Below are 23,865 nucleotides of genomic sequence, written 5' to 3' on the forward strand. Positions count from 1 at the left end.
CTGCTGCCACCCTGGACTGAAGTAGGACTCGCATTGGCTGCATTCAATGACATGGCGAGGATGGATTTTCCTGCATTCGATGACGTGGTTGCTATTCGGAAGGCCATCCTGGGCAGGTAGCCGTAGGGAGCGCTTGCCGCTGATGAGCTCCAGCAGGACGACACCGTAGCTGTAGACGACGTCCGATTTGGCTGTGATCGTGGCGTCCCGGGGCCGGGTAACCGGTGGTCATGGGGCGAAGCTCTGGTGGCCCCGCCCAACCAGCTTAGCAAGGCCGAACTCCGCCACCTTGGCTTTCAACTCCTCATCCAGCAGGATATTCTCTGGCTTCACATCGCACAGTTGCACGATGCGTTCTGCGCACTCGTGATGCAAGTAGGCAAGACCCTTTGCCGTATCCAGAGCTATCCTGCACCTCTTCTGGTCTCTCCCCGGATTAACGCCTGAACAACCACCTATCCAAGGACCGTCATACAGTGGCAACCTGGACTCACCCTCGATGCAGAAGCCCTCAAGCGTCACCACATTCATATGTTACACGCTCCCTATGGTTGCCACCTCCGAGCTAGCTTCACACCAGACCGCATTACACCTTCATACACCGCCCCAAACCCTCCAGAGCCGAGCTTTGTGGAGAATTCCTTCATCTGCAGCTTCTTGTAAGTAAAAACCTAGAAGAAAGCCTTGGAAGCTCCTGCAGAAAAATCTCTTCACTTGCAGGTAAATCGCCTTCTGATCTTCTTCTACCCCTTCTTAATTTGCACCAATTACACAACACCATGAAGCAGACGATTAAGCACAAGGCACCAATGGCTGCACAGACGACTCCTATCACCTCGTGCTTTCTAGAATAATGCCTAGTCTCTAACACAACCAGCTTGAGCAGCATCAACGGGCTGCTGTTCACCCTTGTAGGCAAAGTTTGCAGGACTGAGACAAAAGAACAGGAACCGGTGGCTGGGTCATACAGAGCCGCCTGCACGCAAGGAGGTATTGAATATTACTGCACGTGTCCGCTCAGATATCTGTAATAATATAAGGTTGATAATACAAACAACAACTAGTTCGAGCGAATGTAACCGCAATGATCGCTCATGCGTGCGTAGTCTGTGTGTCTCAGAGAGAGATCCTAGAGAGGCATGCACCGAATTCAGCATGGCATCAGGCGGCTGGCCTGTGGGGGGCCAATTTCTTCATGTCTGCCCTTGTTAACATTGCGTTCGTCCCAGCAAGACAACATTGACCCTGCTGATGGAGGACATCACCCTCAAATAGAAGAATCAGACCCTCTGCCCATACCAAAAAGGAGCAAGGGCGATCTTGATGCATAAAATACCCTGCATGTGCTCGAATTTCAACCAGGAGAAGGCCCACCAGTCGAGCAATCTCTTGCTCAGAAGGAACAACATCATGTGCTTGAGACGCAAGGCACTTCTGGAGAAGACTACCTCCTACCATTGCCAGAATTGGCTCAATCTCTTGTGCTCGAACCAAAGAGCCTGGGCACCCCTACCATAAATCTTCATCACCATCAAATCGACCAATCCCTCATGCCCACTAATGTTGTCATGCTCCATCTGTTCATGCTCTACCCGTGCATGTGATTCCCTCCTATGATCTCGCTCATGAGGATGCCTTTTAGGCATATGATGTATGGCTTCCTCCAATGCCTCGGCCCCAGGTAAAAATGAAGGCCTACCTCCGGCTATGTCTCATAAGCAACACCCCCTTTCATCCTGGGAGTGTGGGAATACACATGATCTCTCTTCCCACTATGCTAGTGATCACCTTTTAGTTAGGATTGGTATATTCTAAATGGCCTAATCGGTATATTCTAATTTTTATGAAAAAGTGTCGGGCCGTCAAAAAAATTAAAAAAATGTCGAAATAATCGTGAAAAACAGAAATTTAACTCCAATGTTTTGTTATGCTTTTGATGCATATTGGGATGTCTATTTCCACTCTGGGAAATTTTTAACATAAGGTACACGCCCCCTTATTAGGGGGTCTGAGGGCAATTATAGTAAAACCTCATTGGTTTTTTCCACCTATGTGACAGTGTAATTAGTAGTCATATAGTGACTGCGAGCCCAAAAAAGCATGCATGGTGGCTGTGTGAGACAATTATTGTTTTAGGCCTTAAAAAGCATAGTTTCTTACATAAAGTTGATGCACTACATCAACTTCTCCATGCAAACTCGATGTTACATTGAGTTTACGACAAACTCGATGTACAACATCAAGTTTGTGTGGAGAAGTTGATGCAGTGCATCAACTTTGCTCACATAAGCATGCAAAAAATAGTAATCATGATATAATAATTCAAAAGTTGCTTTTTTTAACTAGTAAAATTACCCTAAAAGCACTTTCGCGCGAGAAAACCATCGCTTTCTCCTCTGACACTTTATTATTTGCACATATCTTCTTGTTATCCCTTTTTCTACACAATGGGCAACATCTTTGCTTGATTTCATGCTATGTGGCTTCTCTATGTTTTCTATACCACACTGTGACTAACTGAAATTAATTGACACAAATATGGTGGACATAAGAGATGGCGACCTTCATCTAAGGTGAGATCTTCTTCTCCATTCAAACTTTTTTAGTTTTTCCTTTATTTGATTCCATTATAATGCATCCAATTCCCCATGACTCGATGCAGTGCATCGAGTTTGCACGTAAACTGAAGGTTGAGAACAATCTACACTCAATCTTCTCTTGAAAGGATTTATCTCTACCGTGTATCTCGACAATTATTCTTATTTCTTCTTCTCCACCCTCAATGATCTGGCAACTATATCGATGTGCTGCATCAAAATCTAGGCCCACAAGTTCATCCCTTCTCATCTTTCCCTTTGTTTTTCCATACCGCTTTTACAACAATGTAAGTCCTCTTTCAATGTTCCCCTAGTTGTTTCCTTTTTGTTACAAAAAATAGTTTATTTCTTAATTCATGAATCTTAAATTCTTCTTTTTTGATCATATAGAAGTAGAATAATTTTTGTTGTACTTTTAATGTCTTTTGATTTCCTTTTCTTGTCATATAGAAGCTTGTTTTGCTCTATTTCCTGTATTATTTTGTTTTGATTTGCTTGGGATAGCCGTGTTGTTTCTCACTTTAATGGTTAGCTCCACCTTATTAATTTTTGTTGGTTTTGATTGGTTGAACCAACTAATAATTATTTTGCTATATCTATTTCTTTTTATGGGTGACGAGATGAAGAAGTCCTCTAAGAGGCCTGTTGTGTTGAGGCTCTAGAATTTGATTCACCTCCTCAAATACAAGCTACAAAGAAGGCAAGAAAGGAACGTTATAAAAAAACTACAAAGGAAGCCCAAGCTGCTACTTTACTTGGAAAAAGATCCCTCTTCCAACAAGTGGAGGCTTCACAAGAGCATGAGAAGAGAGATGGTGCTGTAGGTGTCAAGCATACCAACACAATGTTGGATGCTATTGCAAAGAAAGAAGTACAAACTCAAACTCAAACTCAACCAGGTTTTGGGACCATTGCCACTTTTCCTCCTCTGGGTACTACGACGATGACTGAAGCCTTCAACCAAATGAGATTTATAGCTTCATCGTCATCGTCTGTTGATGAAGATGAAGAAGAGAATCAGAAGGAGGATGAACCTATGACTGTTCTAGTGAGAGATAGGACAAAGACAACTTCTTATTATGTACCCCCAAGAAGAACTCATGGTTTTATAAATGCACCAAAAGATAGACCTCAACTCCTCTGGTAAGGGTAATCTTCTCAAAGATCATAAGTCTTGTGGCAAAGTGTTAAAGGTGGATTATACAGGGGAAGAGAGAGATGATGTTGTTTCTTTTATTGTTGATGATACGAACAACATTAGAGAGTTTCTAGTGAGCCAAAATAATCTTCAAGTGGGTCTTTGTGGTCCTGTGCAATTGACTTGTGCATTGGAAAAAAATGACAATCTGTTTAGGGAGCTTAGGACCTTTCTTGACTCTGACTACTGCAGCCTCTAATGTTCCTAGCTTAGAGGTCACCCCCCAATAGGCTCCAAGGTCTTCTGCACTTAACTCGCATGGGAAAGGAGGGAAACAAAGAGAAGTTAAAAGGACTTCTGTGTCTACAAGCTCTCGAGGTGAGAGAACATCTCATAAAAACATCAATTTGTCAAGTGAGGAGGATTCTTATTCTTCAGATGATAACAAGGAGCTTGACATCATCACTCCTGGTGGTGATCTTGGCATAGGTGCACTCCCAACTCAACAAGATAAAATAAGAGAGATAATTAAACAATAGTAGAAACTTGTGCTCAATGGTAGGATTTTAAACTTGCCATAGAAAAGATACATCGACCACCTAACTATTGATGCACCATTTGGTAGAAGATCAATGGACATTAGAGAATCTCACATAGCACATATCAATAATCTTAAGAAGAAAATGAAGGTAAATCCCCATGCCACAGTAGTGGTTCCATTTATTGTTTTGGTAGACTCCCAAGATTGTGCCAATAAAAATAGCTTCAAAATGGTAGAATGTCAAAATTATAACTATTATGTCATTGGGGGCTCACACGCTGCTGAAGCTAGGAGGGAACTATTAAAGGAAAATCCAAATAGTCCCAAAATCTATGCTACTCTCACAGTTCACTACAAGACAATGCTGCCATACACGCGTTTCATACACGCGATAAATTACGAACGCGTGTATGGTCGCGCTTGTATTTGAATAAAATCGGGCGCGTGTATTTTAGCATTTAAATTCGCGTGTATATTTGCATTTATCAACGCGTGTATAAACGCGTTTATATACACGCAGTAATACACGCATAAATACACGATAATATTTACGGGGTAATACTCGCTATTATACACAGATAAATACACGCCACTGTACACGGATTAATACACGCATGGCAGAGAAAAACTGAAAAAAAACTGAATTCCTTAACAAAATTAAAAACTATTTTCCTTAAACCATCTCATAGTACATTACAGTATACATCATTACACAATCCCACTACATGCATTTACAACAATGAAATATATTCAAAAATAAATCATGCATATGAGATGATAGAAATGTCATCAATTTAGAACATACAGTGACGGATTGGTTAGGGTTCGATCTCATCTTCAATAAGATCCATCCTTGTCAAACGATCAACATCAATATCCATTTGATCAATTGGTAAGGCTACGATTAAATTTATTCCACTATCGATATTCTGTACTCCATTGATAATGGTATCGATGTCCTGATCATCCTCATCAACATCACCATCATCCTCAATGGTAGGGTCATTCTCATGATCATGAGAAATGGCATGCTCATCCTCATTATCACGATCATCTCTTATTTCTTGATCATCGATCACAACATCTTCAATGGCATGTTCGACGTCATCTTCATTGCGGCTTGTTACATCCTCCATATGCTCCATATCAGTGAATGTATTATACATCACTTTGGAACGTGGTGCAATAGGGATGACGTACCACCATTTGATGTCATGCACCATTGGTAGATAGATAACCTACTCAAATACACACAGTACAGTAATTAATTAGCATATCAAAAAGTCAAGGGGTACGCGAGCTTAGATATATATGTACATGAAACACATTAGTAAAAAAATGCATACCTGCTCACATTGTTGTGGCAATACGAGCCTATCTTTCTTTGTTTGCCAGAACTTTGTAGAGTCAATAGTTACATATCCACTTGCATGGCGTTTTATCGTTGCATCAGGCCCTTTTTCCACCACGTTCATTTGCCATTTGACATCCAAAACATACACAAAGAAACGACGAAAGTCAAGCCTAAATATGTCTTGGATTATGCCACAATAATCATCCATTTTTCCATTAGCTCCCTCAAAGCTACTAATGACACCGCAATCTTGTGTATTTCTCTTTTCATCAATTCTTTGTGTTCGAAAATGCTTGCCTTCACACCATATAGCATTGAACATAGTGCACTGGACCAAAATAGAAGCAATATTAATATTGTGTAAGCAATGTGAATAAATATTAAAAGCAAATCACTTACAACTAATGCAAAACATTAGTTATATGTACCTTTGACATGCATCCTCGTGCATACTCCCATTCTTCCGCCGTGATATGCAGCCCCTCGTCACTCTCTGCTCTCTCCATTTCCTCATGCAACCAATCAACATGGATATCATTCGGAAGTGTTGCTAGATGCTTAGGGTACGCCTTCCGAGAGCCATGTTGCCTCCGAAAGAGAGCTCTTTCTGCTTGCCTTTTTGTCTTTGCATCCTCATATCTTGTAACCCATCTGCTCATCACATCACTATTAAGGATACAAGTGAAATTGAGATCATCAATCAATGTTCTGTCAATTACTTTACTCTGTCCTTTTCCTTGAGGCACAATAGAGGTCATCCTCAAGTCCTCTTCATTGCTCCATAGTCGTGGCAAAGAGCTGTCCACCTAACCAAGAAATTCTGAAATATATACAAGAGACTCTTGTATCAACCAACCCTCGGCCATGCTTCCTTCAGGCCTTGCACTTTGCCTCACAAAGTCTTTTAAGGTCTTCATGAAGCGCTCTAGAAAGAACATCCAACGTGCATGCACAGTACCACATAAAGCAATTTCGTCCACTAAATGCACAATGAGATGTAGTTGACTTGTGAGAATGGTTCGCGGAAAAGTCTCCTCTACCAAACAAACCACCTCCACTGCCATAACACGCGCATCATCCAACGTGGCTGGATCAATTGCTTTGGAACTAACATATCTGAAAAATAAATAAATAGTACGTTATACCTCATGCACGTTCATTTTGCAAGGTATAATGAAGGGTGATCTGAGCATGGGTTTTACATACCTCACAAGCTCGCCCATCTTATAAATACATTTTTTCAAACTCTTATTCGCATAATGGTCGATGCTTGTAGGTAGTATGAACTGCGCACATAAGAGCACATTTATGGTTTATGGCATTACAAAATTTAATTTCAACGTACGTACAAGACTTGGAAAACACTTACTTGAAGCATCTTGTGCCAATCGTGGGACTTCAACCCATATAGTTGCTCAACGCCTCTTTTCTTAGTGGTTGTAAAGGCTCCCTTCAATGATCTCATGCATCCAGTGGGAGTACGCAAAGTGGTGATGGCCTGCTTTACCTGCTTCTCCTCTTTCTTTGATATAATCCATGGTGCAGGCGGAAGACGAACGTGCCCACCCACCTCTCGTGGCCAAGCTTGACGCATACGTCCTGCGACCCGCAAGTCCTCACGTACGCTAACATTGTCTCGTTTACCAGTAATATGTTCCCAAATACCAGATCCCACATTCTTGAAGATGTGCATGGGATCAAGAAGATGGTTGATCTTAAGATGGGTCCAATATGGCAGCCGAAAAAAAATGGAGTACCTGCACAAGGGATTGCTCTATGTGACCTTTAATCCAATTAGAGACTACACAAAACAAGATTGAAAAAACATCACTATACCTGTTCATGCCATCTGGAGGAAGAATAGTTGTAGACTCCCAAATACGCTTCCAATCTTTTGCACGAAGTGTTTGTGGAGGAATGTTACTCTTACTAGCAACATATTTAGGATGATCTGAGGGGAGAAATCGATGATGATTATCGAATATAGTCTTACACAAACCATCAGCATACTCATGTACTAACGAAGGACCACAAACAGGACATGCATGTTTACCCGATGTTTTCAAACCTGTTAAAATATAAATAAAAGTTAGAATAATAAAGTCAAACCGTCTAATTAATATATATAGCCAATAGTAATAGAGTAGGGAGGTAATTAGAATTCTTACCAGAACAATCGCTGTATCCTGGAAAGTCATGCATTGTCCACATCAACACTGCTTTTAAGTCGAAGTGTCGAGAGGAGGGAGGCCTACTAATGTCCACCACCGCAACACCTCTCCATAGTTCCTCCAACTCATCAATCAGTGGTTCAAGATAAACATCCATATGCTTGACTTTATGTTTCCCTGGAATTAGAAGGGATAACATAAGATGTCCCTTCTTGATCGCCATTGATGGTGGAAGGTTGTAATTCACCAGCACAACTGGCCACACGCTGTATGCGGTGCTTTTAAAACCAAATGGATTCACTCCATCCATACCCAGGCCAAGTCTCAAGTTTCTGGGCTCTGTTTTAAAGCTGGGCCACTCATCTTCAATATGCTTCCAAGCAGGAGTGTCTGCGGGAATTCTCCACATGCCATCATCCGATCGATGTGAGGAATGCCATGACATGAGCTCTGCTATGGATTTGCACTTGAACATGTGTTTGATGCGAGGAATTATAGGAAAGTGACACAAGACTTTACGAGGTACATCAAAACTCTTCATATCTATTCTGTACCTTGCTTCACCACAAGTGGGACATGTCAGAGCCTCCTTATGCGTCCCACGAAATAGAATGCAATCATTGACGCATGCATGTATTTTATCATAATCCAGTCCTCCAAGAGATGTCACATAGCGCCTCGCTATGTCTCTTGAGGTGGGTAGTCTATTTTCCTTTGGAAGCATGTTTGACAATAGCCTGCATCCAATATCATCAATTATAATTAGTCTTAAATCCTAAACCTTAAACCACTAATTCAAATTTATAAGTTAGAATGCTTACTTCAACAATGCGTCAAGACTTGCATTGCTCCATCCATAAACTGTTTGTATATTAAGTAGTTCAAGGGAAGCACGTAAAACTGAGAATGTGCACCCTTCAAACACCGGTGTCGATGAAGCTTTATAAAGATGCTCTTGTTCCATATCATCGTCGTCCATACCTTTGGGATCATCCTTAAAAAGATTCCGCACCATATCATCAAGCACCTCCTCTTCCACAACTTCGTGGGGTGCAGGGCTATTGTCGTCCCTTTCCCACTCATCTCTAACAATAGATCCCGAAGCTCCAGCATCATCTCGTCGACGCTTTACGTGCTCTCGTCGCACGTAGGGTACCATGTTAGGGTGTGGTACTGCATCCTGCTTCAATTTATCAAATTATATGTTACAACTCTATTAATTTAATTTGGATACCATGAGTCATTTGAATACCATCAATTTACATCTACTCACCTCTAAACCTGTTTGATTCCATTCTCCATACATGGAGATGTGATTCAAGGTGATTCGACGTGCTCGTACAATGCATCCTTGACATCGATTGCACATACATTTGATCCGTTGTCCCAACCACACATCGCGATTACGATGACGCATTGTCTCATCTTCCCCAGAACTGCTTGAAGAGGTTGATGACATCCTGTGTACAAACCAGAAAATACAAACTCATCACATATTTTTAATGAAAGCACAAAATCGCGTGTATTCACGCGGCTATCTCCTAAAACTTCCGTGTATAAACGCGGCTACTTCCTAAAAAACGCGTGTATTCACGCGGCTAATTTCTGCAAAACGCGTGTATAAACGCAGCTAAAATCCTATACACGCGAATATACCTGCGTTTATAAACGCGAACATAAACGCGGCGGCATATTTAAACTAAAAATAGCCCGCCTTCCCCAAATATAGATTTTGAACTTAGAAATCAACAGTGCATGCGTTTTCGCCTATTTTCGCCTCTTCCAACAGCAAGGAGGGAGCAGAGAAAGGAGCACACACACGGGAGAAGGAGGGAGCAGAGAAGGAGCAGAGAGGACTCACTTTTTCAGAGGTGAGTCACTTTGTCCTGTGCCTTGTCTCTTTTGTCAGATTTGTTTACTTTGCTCTTTGCTCTTTGGGTTTGTCTTTTTGCACACGATTGGGTTGCTGCATCCTGACAGGGGCGACAATGGCTGGTCCTTTTATAAGGACATTCTGTCTTTGTCGGGGGGTCGGTCTTTTCGAAAAAAAATTTTCGCAGGTCGCGTGTACAGACGCGTGTAGAAGCGCGTGTAACCTGTCTGCAGAGTTTTTTCACGCGCATATACACGCGTTTTTGGCCGGGTGTATACACGCGTTTTTTGACGGGTGTATACACGCGTTTCTGCAGACAGAAAACTGCGGCGTTTCAGATTTCATGGTTTGCAGGCAATTGACTTGTGTAATGACAATGTGTGAGTCAAGAGACAGCTTGTGATGTACATGATGATGTTTGTTGCAGGTTCTTTATGGATATTCCAGGTTCTTCATCCGATCCATTTGCGTACAGCAATTGGTTGATGGAGATGATGAATCACTTTGGGCGCCAACCTGGTCCGGTTGAGCTTACAGAGTATATGTATGCCCATCCCCCTCCTTCCCTGCCTGGTGTCTATACCCCTACCGCGAGTATCCAAGGCACTCCAGTGCCGTCTATTCCTCCGAGTCCGACGAGACGGCATGCAGCTTCTCCTCTTCCACGTCCACCGAGGAGACATACCTCGTCCCAGACACACTCACGTACACCCTCACAGCCACCATCACGTGCTCCCTCAGAGCCACCGTCACGTCAGGGCTCACAGCCACCGTCACGTAGACAATCCCCCAGTCGTGACTCCACCCGCAGCAGTAGGAAGAGTGGGAGTGGAGGATGCGGCGGGTGCTTTAGTGGGGGAGGTGGGGGAGGTGGGGGAGGTAGTAGGGCACGGGGTGAGAGAGGAGATAGAGGGAGAAGAGTTAGAGGAGACAGTTCGGAAGAGGAGGAGATGAGAGAGATGGAGAGAGTGGTTTGCTATGATGTGACGGATAGGGGCGGGATAGTGATGGGGATGCGAGGGGGAGGGAGGTAATGGAGTACATGCGTGGGGTAGTATCAAAATTGTTTTATTAAATTTAAAGATCAAAATAGCCGATTAGTTGGGGAGGTGATAGAGGCTGTACACAGTCGGTACCCCAATCCCCCACATGCTACATTCTCGGATGTATGGGGAAGGACGCGAATAAGGGAGATCTTAAGTAATAAAAGATCTCACCTTAAAAAACTCGCGTACGATGACCGGCTAAATGTAGCTGCGGGTGGCTATCCTGCCGAGAAACCTGCCACTGCGCACAAACGCGAGTGGAAGGAGGCAAAGAAACGAGCAGAGGGTGGCGTGAAGAGCAGGCAGCATGTGGAGGCACGACGGATCCAGATGGAGACCGTTGGATCTTCGCATTTCGGATCTGGCGACGTCGAGTCATGGGAGGCAGAGTTCGTAAGTATCCTGTCACTTTATTTGATTGTTTACTTAATTCATTGATTCTATGAATTGTTTTAATCTTACAAATTGTGTTGATTATGATACAGCGACGGGTTACGGGGAGGAAGCCCACAACCCACGATACTGCGTATGCTCGCCGGCATAGCAGACGTGACACGTGGGCCATCTTCAGAGCCGAGGGACGTATTACGGACGCGCAGTTTGAGTTGGCCATGAGACCATACGGTCGACAGGTACTTGAAAATTCGTAACGAATGGTTTTGGTTTATTGAATTGCATATATATATACTTATATACTATATATTACTTGAACAGGCACAAGCTGCTGATGATCCACCGGCCGCCGCTACAGAGGGTGGACGTGAGCACTACTCCTCGGACATTCCGACCGATGCGAGCTCATCTGAGCATGGGGGAAGCACCGAGTCATCATCTGGGTCTGAGTAGTACTCAGACTTGTAGTATCACATTCCATATTTAGGATGTGATTGTATATATTTTTTTGTAAACTCAAGCCATCATGGGCTACTTCGAGATATGGACTCCCTTGTATACATGTATGAAATTTTGATAGTAATATTGAATTGATTGATCGATAGTATTACATTCATGTCTGTCTTGAACCGTGTAATGACAATGTATGCATTCATGTCGTTCTTGTCTTAATCTCCCTCGTGCATATGTTCTTCGTGGATGGTCTAATGGGATGGTCTAATGCACCAAAAACCCTAAACCAGAGAGTGCTATTGGGTGCTGGAATGCTGGAACAGTATTCAGGCACCAAATAGCACTCTCTGGATTTTTTTTTTACTCTCTGTTCGCGTGTATAAACGCGTCAAAACTGCTAAAATTCGCGTGTATCTACGCGGATACCCTGGAAATTACGCGTGTATTAACGCGTATAAACTGGCAATAACGCGTGTATACACGCAAGTAAAAACGCGTCTGGGACATGGAAACTGAACAGGATGTGGCTATACACCCGTGTATAGGGGCGTGTATTAACGCGTCAGTATAAAAAAACGCGGCTATACACCCGTGTATACGCGCGTCTGAGAGGTACTTTACACGCGGTTTTACACGCATGTCTCTGGCCGCGATTATACACGCGCTGATACACGGGGCCGCTACTTTTCTTCACAAGTCATTTTTAGCGGCTAAGAGCGCGGGTATGAGCCCAATCCCTTGTAGTGGTTGAAGAGGCAAAACATCTTGCATGGGATCATTATAATGATAATGACCATCGTGCAAAGATGTCCCAGGTTGAGAAAATCAGGTTTTTTCACCATGAGTTTGAGGAATATGTGGCATGACACCAAAAGGTTGATGGCATATTATGCATTAGAAGACCTTTGGACATCTTTTGGGCCTTTTAAGGATTCTTAATTTTTAGGGATTAAGGCTAATTTTGTGATTTCTTAAGGAGACAACGTCAATCAAGAGGGCTACTTGGATCTTATAATTTGAGCTTTCTAGCCCATAACTCCCCTACAAAAATAGGGTCTAATGTTGTCATTCTCTCTCCTCTTCTCTTTCTAGCAAACTCCTAACTGGGGGGAGGGCAAAATGGACAAAAAACATTTCTACCATTTTGCAAGTTTTATACTTTGAAACTGACCCCATATTAATTCTTATTTTATGCATAGAAAGGTGCATAAAGAATTTTATTTTTAATTCAAAAGAGTGATTTTCATCATAAATAATTTTATGCATAAATAAGATGCATAAGAGAAATTCTTTTATTCTAAAAGTATAATTCCTACTAAATTGGATTTATGCATGGATAGATGCATAAAGAATTTAAATTAATCCAAAAAGTGTTATTTTTATTAATTCTTATTTTATGCATAGAAAGGTGCATAAAGAATTTTATTTTTAATTCAAAAGAGTGATTTTCATCATAAATAATTTTATGCATAAATTAGATGCATAAGAGAAATTCTTTTATTCTAAAAGTGCAGTTTCTACTAAATTAGAATTATGTATAAAAGATTGATTTTTATTTTGAAGTGTTATTCTCCTTAAAATGAAATTTATGCATAAATAGATGCGTAAAGAAATCTTATATCAAATAGAAGAATTCTTTCGTATTCTATAAATAGATATTAGGATGTGATAAGATGCGTATGAGATGTGATAAGAATGAGTATGGATGTATGCATGTAGATGTGGATGTATGGATGTGAATGTGGATGTGGATGTGGATGTATGGATGTAGATACGGATGTGGATGTATGTATGCGAATGTGGATGTGGATGTGGATGTATGGATGTCGATACGGATGTGGATGTATGTATGTGGATGTGGATGTATGAATGAGGATGTGAAAATGGATGTATGCATGTAGATGTGGATGTATGGATGTGAATGTGGATGTGGATGTGGATGTATGGATGTAGATACGGATGTGGATGTATGTATGTGGATGTGGATGTATGAATGAGGATGTGAAAATGGATGTATACATGTAGATGTGGATGTATGGATGTGAATTGGGATGTGGATGTGGATGTGGATGCGGATGTATGGATGTAGATACGGATGTGGATGTATGTATGTGGATGTATGTATGAATGAGGATGTGAAAATGGATGTATGCATGTAGATGTGGATGTATGGATGTGAATGTGGATGTGGATGTGGATGTATGGATGTAGATACGGATGTGGATGTGGATGTATGAATGAGGATGTGAAAATGGATGTATGCATGTAGATGTGGATGTATGGATGTGAATGTGAATGTGGATGTGGATGTATGGATGTAGATACGGATGTGGATGTATGTATATGGATGTGGATGTATGAATGAGGATGTGAAAATAGATGTATGCATGTAGATGTGGATGTATGGATGTGAAAATAGATGTATGCATGTAGATGTGGATGTATGGATGTGAATGTGGATGTGGATGTGGATGTATGGATGTAGATACGGATGTGGATGTATGTATGTGGATGTGGATGTATGAATGAGGATGTGAAAATGGATGTATGCATGTAGATGTGGATGTATGGATGTGAATGTGGATATGGATGTGTATGTATGAATGCGGATATGGAATTGGATGTATGATGTGGATGTACGAACATGGATGTGTATATAGAATAATGAATGTGAACGTGTATGTGAAATAATGTGTCGTCGATATGAGTGAATGGATGAGAATGAGTACACATATGAATGGAATGTGGAATAAGTAATGTGGACTGAGGAGAGATAATGTGGAAAGACGAGAGTTCGATATAGAAACTGTATTTTGTGACGTGTTTGTAAATGACTGTTTTATGTCAAGAATGCTGGGGAAGCATTTTGACCGTCTTGTGGATTAAGGTCATGGAGACCTAACTGATAAAGTTGCAACTGCTGAGACGGAGAGTCAATGGAGGACGTCTCGTGTAACAAGGTCGACCGAGGTCTTGACCAGCCACGGTTTGATTTAAATGGTGAGCTTCCGGTGTACGGTGGATGAGGGACCAAGGAAGCGGCCTATGAGTGAAGCGCTAGGTCACCTGCGAAGATCCTAGAGGGTGCTGACCATACGGTGCTGGGTTGTTGCAAGATCAGGGTGTCCAGTTTTGTCCAGTTTATGCTGGACTGGGACAATGCTTGGAGAGCAAGTTTTGGGGGGCAAGGTACTTAAAATGCGATCAAACAAATAATAGAAAATACGCTTGCCCTTAAATTAACCCAATATAACTTAAATTAATATAAATTAGTCTAATTAATAAAAAATAATCAAAAATATGATGAAATGATTAAAAAAATGATCTTTCCATACTTAGAGTGATCCAATTTATTTTTCCATAGATGCACCATTACAAGCACACTAGTCCCTATAGGTTTTATATGATTCACATCAAAAATGTAATTTTACTAATTAGATTATTAATATTTGCAGGCCTTCTGATAGTCTGAAAGAATTTTGAAAAAGAGATCATTAAAAATCCAACCATTGGATTTGCAATTTTTACTAACCACCACATTCTACTAATGTCTCAGTATCTACCCACTCTTTTGATCTACAAGATTGAGGATTTTAAGTGGTAGCTATTGTGGGTACAAAAAGTGGCGTATATTATAACACTTTAAAGACCTTGAAATATTTAAAGAAAATAGACAAATATCTTAAAATTTTCTCAAAAAATCAAGTTAAGCTCCATATTATGTGAAGATCTAAGGTACAAAGTGGGAATCTCATATGAGTTTATATGTAAAAGATATTAGCATTTTATGGAATCGGTTCAAATTTGGGACAGGGTGTATACATTGACTTTGTACCTAAGAAAATGAGGACTTTTGACTATCTAATGCTTAATCAAATTATGCAACTATATTTCCAACTTTAAATATGATGTTCCAACAAAAGAACTTGAAACGAAATTCCTTCATTTACTAGGAGAGATTAGCCACTAAAGGTAAACAAATGGCTATTTTTTTACTGTTTACAGGGTGCCTGAGTGGACAAAACTGGGCACCCTGATCTTGCAACCACCCTGCTCGGGCTCTGGGTCGTCGAAGATACCCACACGTGCATCGTGGAAGATATTGGAACAAGGAGTAAGAGTTGTTTTCTGAAACCGGGCATGGATCTGGTTGATTGACCTTGCTGGTCCTCAACGGATGAGTCCATGGCTCTCTTATATGGATCTGTTGATTGATCTTGCTAATCTTCAACAAGGATTCCATCTTGATTTTTATATGTGAAAATATTGCCGGGTACTATGAGCTAGGAACTATTGAAAAGGTCCCTGAGTGAACAGGTGGTGAGCGTTCTAGTTGCCAATAATGCCATAAGTACATCGATGAATGAATGATTGAAAATATGGATTCAACCAGAGATTTCGAGGATTGTCATCAGTGACATAATGGTTTCATTAAAGGATTGTTTTAAAGTTAGTTGATGCTGAGAAAAAGGCAATTTCATATTGGGTGTGTAAGTTGTGTGACTAGTTTTATGTTTGCATGAACTTCTGGCTAGGGGGCCTCGGAACTCTTTTCCCTGGTACCCGGGACAAAACCTAACCAATTTCCTAATTGGATCCCATCACTACAGTGGTTGGGCGCCCATGGGACTGAATGGGGTTAGGCTGGACTGATGGATCCGTAAATCGAGACTCAATTTCTGTTATTACGATAGATGAAATAAATCCCGGATAGTAATTGTTCTATGGATAGGAATCAACGGCTGTGCCTCTTGATGGGAAAAAAAGCATTGATCCCAATGATCCAAGTGCAAGTTTCTTCCTTGATCTGATCGAGTATCCTTATAGGTGCAGTCGGATCAGCTTGATCAGTAATGGTCTTGACTACGTTAGAGTAAAAAGTTATCCTGGTGGAATCGCCCGTGCTTTCCGAGTAAAGCAAGTTCTTCTGGGTTTGGTTTTGGAAAAACCGACAGATTAGTCTCTTGTCCGGATATCCGTGGACGAGGCCCCAAGTGTGGGACCCTGACTCGCGTAAGAAGTGCTACTTTCGCTGCTAGCACCCCGAATCCATTACGTGTGGTAGGGGCAGGGATCTCACAGGACCTCTCTCAACCCTCTAAAATGCCAATTTTGGGTCAAGTATGGAGTAATCTTGGGACATATTTTCTCAAAACATGGAATCTCCACAGATGACGGCAAGGTGTGACTTATTCTTGCGCTGCCACCCCCGATCAATTTCAAAGGAGTCCAATGATTCATGGGACATGTGTTGAGATACATGGATCGAGCTCTCCTAAACAAAAAAATCATGTATCTAATCAAAATCTAATCTTACACTAATGACAATACTAATCTAAGGTGATAGAAATGAATGAGACTCATTGTGATGAGTGCGTGCTAATTAAGTTTAAACTCAAGTTCAGTTACGTTACAAGATGGAAACTTATACTCATAAAAAGACTTGAGATGTTGTGCTTGTATTCCATTGCTTGAAATGTCCTCCTTTTATATGAGGAGAGTATAACTTAGCATTTCTCTTGCATGTGGGATAATTCTCACTTGGTGATGTGCCTACTCAAACTCACTCCATATTGTCCTTGTGCTCTTTGGCACCACATTTCTTAACACCCCCCTTGGTACCAAATCGTTGGGCTATGTAAGGTGGTGGTCATCACAACGAGAAACTTTGGCCCATGTGCTACTTTGGCACTTCCCCCCCTTAATGCTACTTTGGCTCTAGGTGAGAGATAAATTTCCAGCTAGGGTACGTCATTGGTCCTAGAGGCTAGTTACAAGCACTTTTTGTAGGAAGTAGGATTTACAAATTTTTGGTAGTGAGGTGGGTATGTCCTTTGTCTTCATGTTCGAGCTCTCGTGCTTTGCAAAGCTTCTTTTGATTGTTGCTCTTCGGTGGTTGTCACTCTCTCTCTTTTTTTCTTTTCATACATGTGCATTAGAGTGTTTATTTGGCTGCTTACAAGAGTCTCTCGTGCTTTGCAAAGCTTATTTTGATTGTTGCTCTTTGGTGGTTGTCACTCTCTTTTTTTTTTCCTTTTTTTTTCTTTTCATACATGTGCATTAGAGTGTTTATTTGGCTGCTTACAAGAGTCTCTCGTGCTTTGCAAAGCTTCTTTTGATTGTGCTCTTTGATGATTGTCACTCTCTCTTTTTTTTCCCTTTTTTTCTTTTCATACATGTGCATTAGAGTGTTTATTTGGCCATTTACAAGAGTTACAATTTTTCTATGAGAACAATTTTTATCGATGAAGATTGCATTGGTGATGTTTGTGCCGACACACATGTTGATGATGATGTGGTGTCAAAGACTGTGAGCCACTTGATGTTGATGATGTCCATGTTGGTGCATGTACAAAATCTTTGTTTGAGGATTACTTCAATGGTGTCCATGTGTGAATAGCCTCTTAAGGAGGGCTCCTTTACACCAAATATAAAAGTAAACCTTATCTCTAAATTTTTATGTGGTCTACTACTTCTTCGGTGATGTTTCGCGCTATTGTGTTGTTGCCTTTACTGAGATGAGGAGGTCTTCCCTTCGACTACTTACATGAGCTGCACAGTGAGCTCTCTCTATCCATCACTATGCCTGCCTTCTTTCTTCTTTCATGCTATACGAAATTGTTGGTGGTGGCGAGATAGGGCTACTGTGTGGCTGTTGGCGATGATACTCACAGTGCATTAGCTAATCTCTTCGCTTGTCAATTTTGTTGTGCATGAGCTGCTTCTTCTCTTTGGTGCCCGTCAGCTTGCTTATATTTTCCTTACCTCTAGAGTTGCCCAACGATCAACTGATAGAGGGAAGCCTTTTTTAATGAGGCATCTTGCTCTATCCTTATTAATTGGTGCTTTGGTGGGTGTAGGATATTAGATAGGAAGTGTGTAAATTCTTCTCCCCATTCATGAATCAAACATAGCTGTTAACCACATATTGGTTAACACATTCCTACGAAAACTATGTTCACACACTTATGTAACGGGCGCCGATGATATATATTGTAAATCCTATCATTTGATGAGGGAAATTTCCTAAATACACTCCCAAGTATTGATCTTCAAAGGAAAGACAAGAGAATCTTGGTCAGTTTGCCAAACCATAGAGAAAAACCTTGTAACTATGTTTTGGGCACCTCGGGTCACTTACTCCCGAGACGGGCGACCTAGTGGGAAAAGGCTTAGAACTATCATAGCCAATTTCTCTTGTTTGTAACTCATTCTCCCATTTGTGCAATAGAAGTGGAGTGTTCTCTCTCTCCCTCTCTCTTGCAACTCTAATCTAGCATGTGTGGTGTGCTTAGGGTTAGGGTTAGGGTTTGGGAGTAACGCTAATCACTTGTTCACTCTTGCTTTCTCTCTCTCCCTCCTGCTTGAGTGATTGGGCTACCAACACGATCGTCTCCCACAAAGATCCTACATGATCTTCGCGAGAGAGGTTGCCTCACCCGTTGGGTTAGAGCAACTGCCTCGGTGTGACAATGAGTGCAAGAGGATGATAGGTGACGAGCGGCTACGATGGAGCTCTTGAGCCTAGCTTGAGCTCGACGGATAGGCAACTTCTCACGACATGTTAAGGTAGGGTTTCCTTAACATCTTTGGCACCATGTCCGGGGATCGCCATCCCCCCACCACTACTTGTCTAAGCCATCTTTGATTCGAATCTGACGGAATCTCCATAGCCCGGTGTGAGGTAAGCTCTTTGACATGCAATTTTTTTAAAATATATTTTGATGTTTTGCATGTTTTGGCATTAGTTTTCTAAACACTTGCCTTGAATCAAATCCATGTTTAGTCCACTCTCATTAGGCCCTAATTAGCAAGAATTAGCACTAATTTGGTCTCTTTTTTTCTCTCTCTCTCACTTTTGAGTGGTTTAATTAGAGACCTAATTAGGGGAATTAATTGGAGATAATTACATCTTTGGATTAGCCTAAACATTGCTAATCCACCTATCAAATCTCCATCCCTAAACTCCTCACCAATTAGGAGTAATTAGAGGAGGAAAAAGAAGAGGGTCAAAGAGTGATTAAACGTGGGATTAAGAAGATTAATCATTAGTTAAGTTAGAGTGTCTCTAAATTACTTGAAATCCATTCATTTAGAGGTAGCCTCTAACTTATAGCTTATCCCAACCACCTTGCATTAACGAGGGGGTCTTAGTTGTATCCCACGTACTTTCCTACAAATTTGAAATTCAAATTCAAATTCCAAACTTGCCACGGTCATTCCATCCTAAAGCCACGGGCCTACGCTTACAATGGACGTATGCTTGTAAGCGTACAATGGACGTACGCTTGTAATCCACGGGCCTACGCTTACAGCCGTACGCTTATAATGGGCGTACAACCGCACCCAAAAAAATAAATTTAAAAAAATTAAAAAATTATAAAAATTACCACGAACATACCAACCTAAATGTACGACTGTACAAACCTTTGCCAACGGCCATACCAACCTAAGTGTATGGTTGTATCAACCTAAGCGTATGGACGTACCATTCTCGAAAAAATAAAAAAAATAAAAAAATAAAAAAATTTACCACGAGCGTACCATCCTAAGCGCATGGTCGTACTAACCAAAGCGTACGGACGTACCATCCCCAAAAAAAACATATTCAAAAAAATTACCATGGGCGTACCATCCTAAGTGTACGACATTACCAACCTTTGCCACACAACTGTACCAACCTAAGCATATGGATGTACCATCTCCAAAAAATGTTTTTTTAACATAAATTTTAAAAAATATCATGGGCGTACCATCCTAAACGTACGACCCTACCAACCTTTGCCAATGACCATACCAACCTAAGTTTATGGCCGTACCAACATAAGCATACGGACGTACCATCCCAGAAAAAAAATCAAATTTCCAAATCTTTAGTGGTGCTTATGGTCTATCTCTGCGACTCACTAGAGTCATTTTTACATGCATAAAATTCCTCAAAAGGGTGCATTCATGCGCAAGGCAAACGTGAGCTAAAACTCTTATTTTGAGCCTGCACGCACACCGTTAAAGCTTTTGTAAGCTTTTCCACACACCATGAATACCTTTCGGTCCTGGTTGTATGCCCCCATTCCATTTAGAGGATGCCGTCCCCAATTGAACATTCATATGTGGTCGTCGCCACACCACACGTGTTTGGTTGTTAGGGCGAAATGATTTATGAAGAGCCCTCATCTAGTGGGGCCCCTCCTTACACGCACCCGAATGTGGATAGATGCCCTGAGGACACTCGTGTACCTTCTTCTCTATCCGCCACCACAGATCTATTCCCACCCCCCACCCTTGCACCACCTCCCCTTGCGCCATAACTTGACCTCGGGGGGTTCACCTAAAAAATACCACATGAGTTCAAATGAAGGAGTTTTTTAATTCAAAATTTTAAGGCAAATTTACAGAATACATTTACAAAAGGGGTTTTTTTTAATAGATTTTGAGAAAAAACTTATAAGTTCATAAAGAAAAAGGGGTCATTTTACGCATGAAAAATTCACAGGTAAGGGGTTTTTAAAATACCCCTTAAACACACGTGATGCATAAGGTTTCTTAGTAGTGCACCCCTCGAGAACTTGACATTCCGAGCTTAGCACAAGCTCTAGGAAAGGAGAGTGTCACAACACTTGCACACCCATAAATATCATATATAAAACCTATGTGGGTGAAAAATTCCATGGAGTTGGAGACCCCGTATTCCACATCGAGGTCTTTAACCAAATCTGTTAGGCATTTAAAATTTTCGACGATGCAACCAAAGTCCATCTCCTTGGACTCAGCCTTGAAGGCAAGGTCATGCAATGGTTCCAATCCTTGGACCCAGAGCACAATAGTGCTTTCAAAGCAATGAACGAGGCCTTCATACTTGGCTTTGCACCCTACTGGCCCAAATGGACCCCCATCATCCAACTATTCCAATTGGAATAAAAACCCAAGGAAACAATACGCGATTTATCACACACATTAAGTACCTTGATTCGCTTTGCGGCGAAGAGAGGAAAAATTTAAGTGATAAGTACTTAATGAACCATTTCCTCTTGGGCTTGCACAATCCAAGGCTACATGACCACATGGTCAAGGACCCCTCCAACTTTGATTAGGCCTACAAATGGGCAATCTTTCTTGATGAGAAGGCTATTCCATGCAATAGGCCACCGTGCCAATGCCAACCCAAATCTCATGTGTAACATTACCTTCCTCTCCTCCCGGGCCTCACGCCTTACTGGTGGCACCACCCCATACTACCTACTCACACATAGCACCACCGCCACCATCTCGAGTGCCCATCTTTCCATTCCAACCGTTGCCTCTCTAGGAAAACCCCATTGCTCATGGAGAGATTCACTCTCGGTTCATTGCTAAACCCTTGGAGCCTAAGCGCTTCGCCATCCCAGAGGCATGTTGAGAGATTTAATCGCGGTGTTGTGTGTATGTGGGAAAGCACCCTAGAGGTATAAGATATTGTGGTAAGATAAGAATGCCACATGTAATATTGTATGGTATGTGAGTGTTGACCAAAAGAGTGGAAAAGGGAGTGCCACATGGATGATGATGTGTAAAGTGGATAAGGCTAGAAAACCTATATCAAAGTAGCACACTCATTGTCATTAGTACTGCATTTGGAGAGAGATTATGACCATGAAGATTTGGAGATTATGGTGCTACCCAAAGAAGCTGAAAATGGAGATTTTAGCAAGTATGAAGGTTATGGAGTCTTCGGTGTGTCAACAAAGAAGCTGCCAAGAAAAGATTTGTGAAGGTATTTTGGATTTTGCCTCATTAATTTTTTGTTTTGAGCATGGAAGAATGCTCAATGTAAAGAAGGGTTGCTGATTTATGGGATGAGTGCATCCCATGGCGCTTGCAAGTTGGCAAAGAGCATGTGTAGAGGTGCATGCTTGTCTATGTGAGAGGCAAGAAGTAATGGGCTGATTTGCATCTCAACTTGGAGAATGTTCAACTAGAATGGCTCATAGAGTTGCTTATGGAAGATGGGAAATGATGGTGGAAGCACTTAATATATTTGGCATGTTTGGCACCTAGAGATTTCTTGTGAGAAATCTAGTTGGAGGCACCCTTGGAGTGGTTTCCTTGTGAGGGAAGCCTCATGGAGATCTTTCTTGTCAAAGATGGAAGGAAAGTTTTTATCGAGTTCAACATGGCTGTGTAAATGCCTATGATGAAACCTTATGGAAGAGGTTGAGGAGGCGAGTCTTTTTTCAACAAGGAGAAGATGTGTCTAAGAGTTCTTGGAGTGCATGCTTTGGCAATCCTCTTCTTTCAGTCTTCTTGTTGTGGCAGCTTCTCTTCATGCGTCCACATCTTCCTTCAATGCTTCCTCTAGCTTTTCTTCTTGGTGTGGATCTTCCTCTTGGAAAGAGATGTTCTTTTTCTTCAATGGATGGGGCCATGAGCTTGTCCGTCAGTTCTTGCTCCATGTGAGCAACATGTTTAAATGTTTTGTTGACAGTTCTTTTGGGCTTTTGATGTTTATCTTGTGTCATTATGCAATGCAAACCCAAATCTATGTGGGAGGTCTTACCTCTTGCCTTATTCTGGACAAGGGTAGTGTTTGATCTCATTTTTACACTGATGTAATGTGCCCAATACATAATGCATATAGCATTCATTCTTATGCACATTCCCAAATGCGAATTTGACTGTGAATAATCTTGAATTTGAGTGTGATTTGTAAGCATTAACCAAGGATTAAATGCAAAATGATGATTACCACAAATTTATCAGCATAATTCTACCAGAAATTACATTAAATCAAGCGTAACCAATTTGTACGGAATGGTTGGAGTATCAAACCATCTCCGAATTGCAATCTAAAGTTATAGGGATCTGTATCAGATACCTAATGGTTAATTTGAACCCTCAATTGTACCAAAATATAGTGATTAGCATTGATTAATCATTGATTAATAAATTAATCCTATGTTTTGTGTGCAAAAAACAGAGTATGCGGGGAGCCCAGATCTGAGGCCTTAGAGTTCAAATGAGCTCAAATCCTTTCAAGGCCATCAATAGCAATCAGACTAGTAGAGGATTAAGCCAAGAAACACAAGATTTGACCAAACGTTGAATGCTTAATCTCTGTTTTACCAAAGTCACATGCAGATTTGATGAAGAGCTTGGATCTCACTGTAGACTTGATCAAATCAAATTCTGACTTCACCAGCTTGTAGAGCATGCGTGAAAACCCTGGGGGCTAAGAGTAATTAGGCTGACTCACCTTGAGTGAGTGTAGATCTGAGATCTCCTTCAGAAAAATGATGCTTCTTAATTAGCAAAAATCGAGAGCT

At 41.3% G+C, this 23,865-nt stretch overlaps 1 protein-coding gene across 1 annotated transcript; it reads left to right on the forward strand.

Annotated features, from left to right (window-relative positions):
- The first annotated feature begins 3,540 nt into the window (after nt 1-3,540).
- Nucleotides 3,541-11,566, forward strand: LOC147610282 (uncharacterized). Its single transcript, XM_086786546.1, has 4 exons — nt 3,541-3,740; nt 10,852-11,113; nt 11,206-11,352; nt 11,435-11,566. The coding sequence occupies exons 1-4, from the start codon at nt 3,541-3,543 to the stop codon at nt 11,564-11,566; spliced, it is 741 nt and encodes a 246-aa protein (XP_086642672.1).
- Nucleotides 11,567-23,865: the final 12,299 nt, after the last annotated feature.

Source organism: Cibotium barometz, chromosome 49, assembly GCF_041138505.1.
Source record: "Cibotium barometz isolate CiBa-2024 chromosome 49, ASM4113850v1, whole genome shotgun sequence".
NCBI lineage: Eukaryota > Viridiplantae > Streptophyta > Polypodiopsida > Cyatheales > Cibotiaceae > Cibotium > Cibotium barometz.

Excerpts from the sequence above, each read along its gene's own strand:
- LOC147610282 (XM_086786546.1), top strand. The coding sequence starts at position 3,541 with ATGACTGAAGCCTTCAACCAAATGAGATTTATAGCTTCATCGTCATCG. Across the intron at positions 3,741-10,851 it reads GATAGACCTCAACTCCTCTG|GACGCGAATAAGGGAGATCT; the intron begins GTAAGGGTAATC and ends TGTATGGGGAAG. Across the intron at positions 11,353-11,434 it reads TGAGACCATACGGTCGACAG|GCACAAGCTGCTGATGATCC; the intron begins GTACTTGAAAAT and ends TTACTTGAACAG.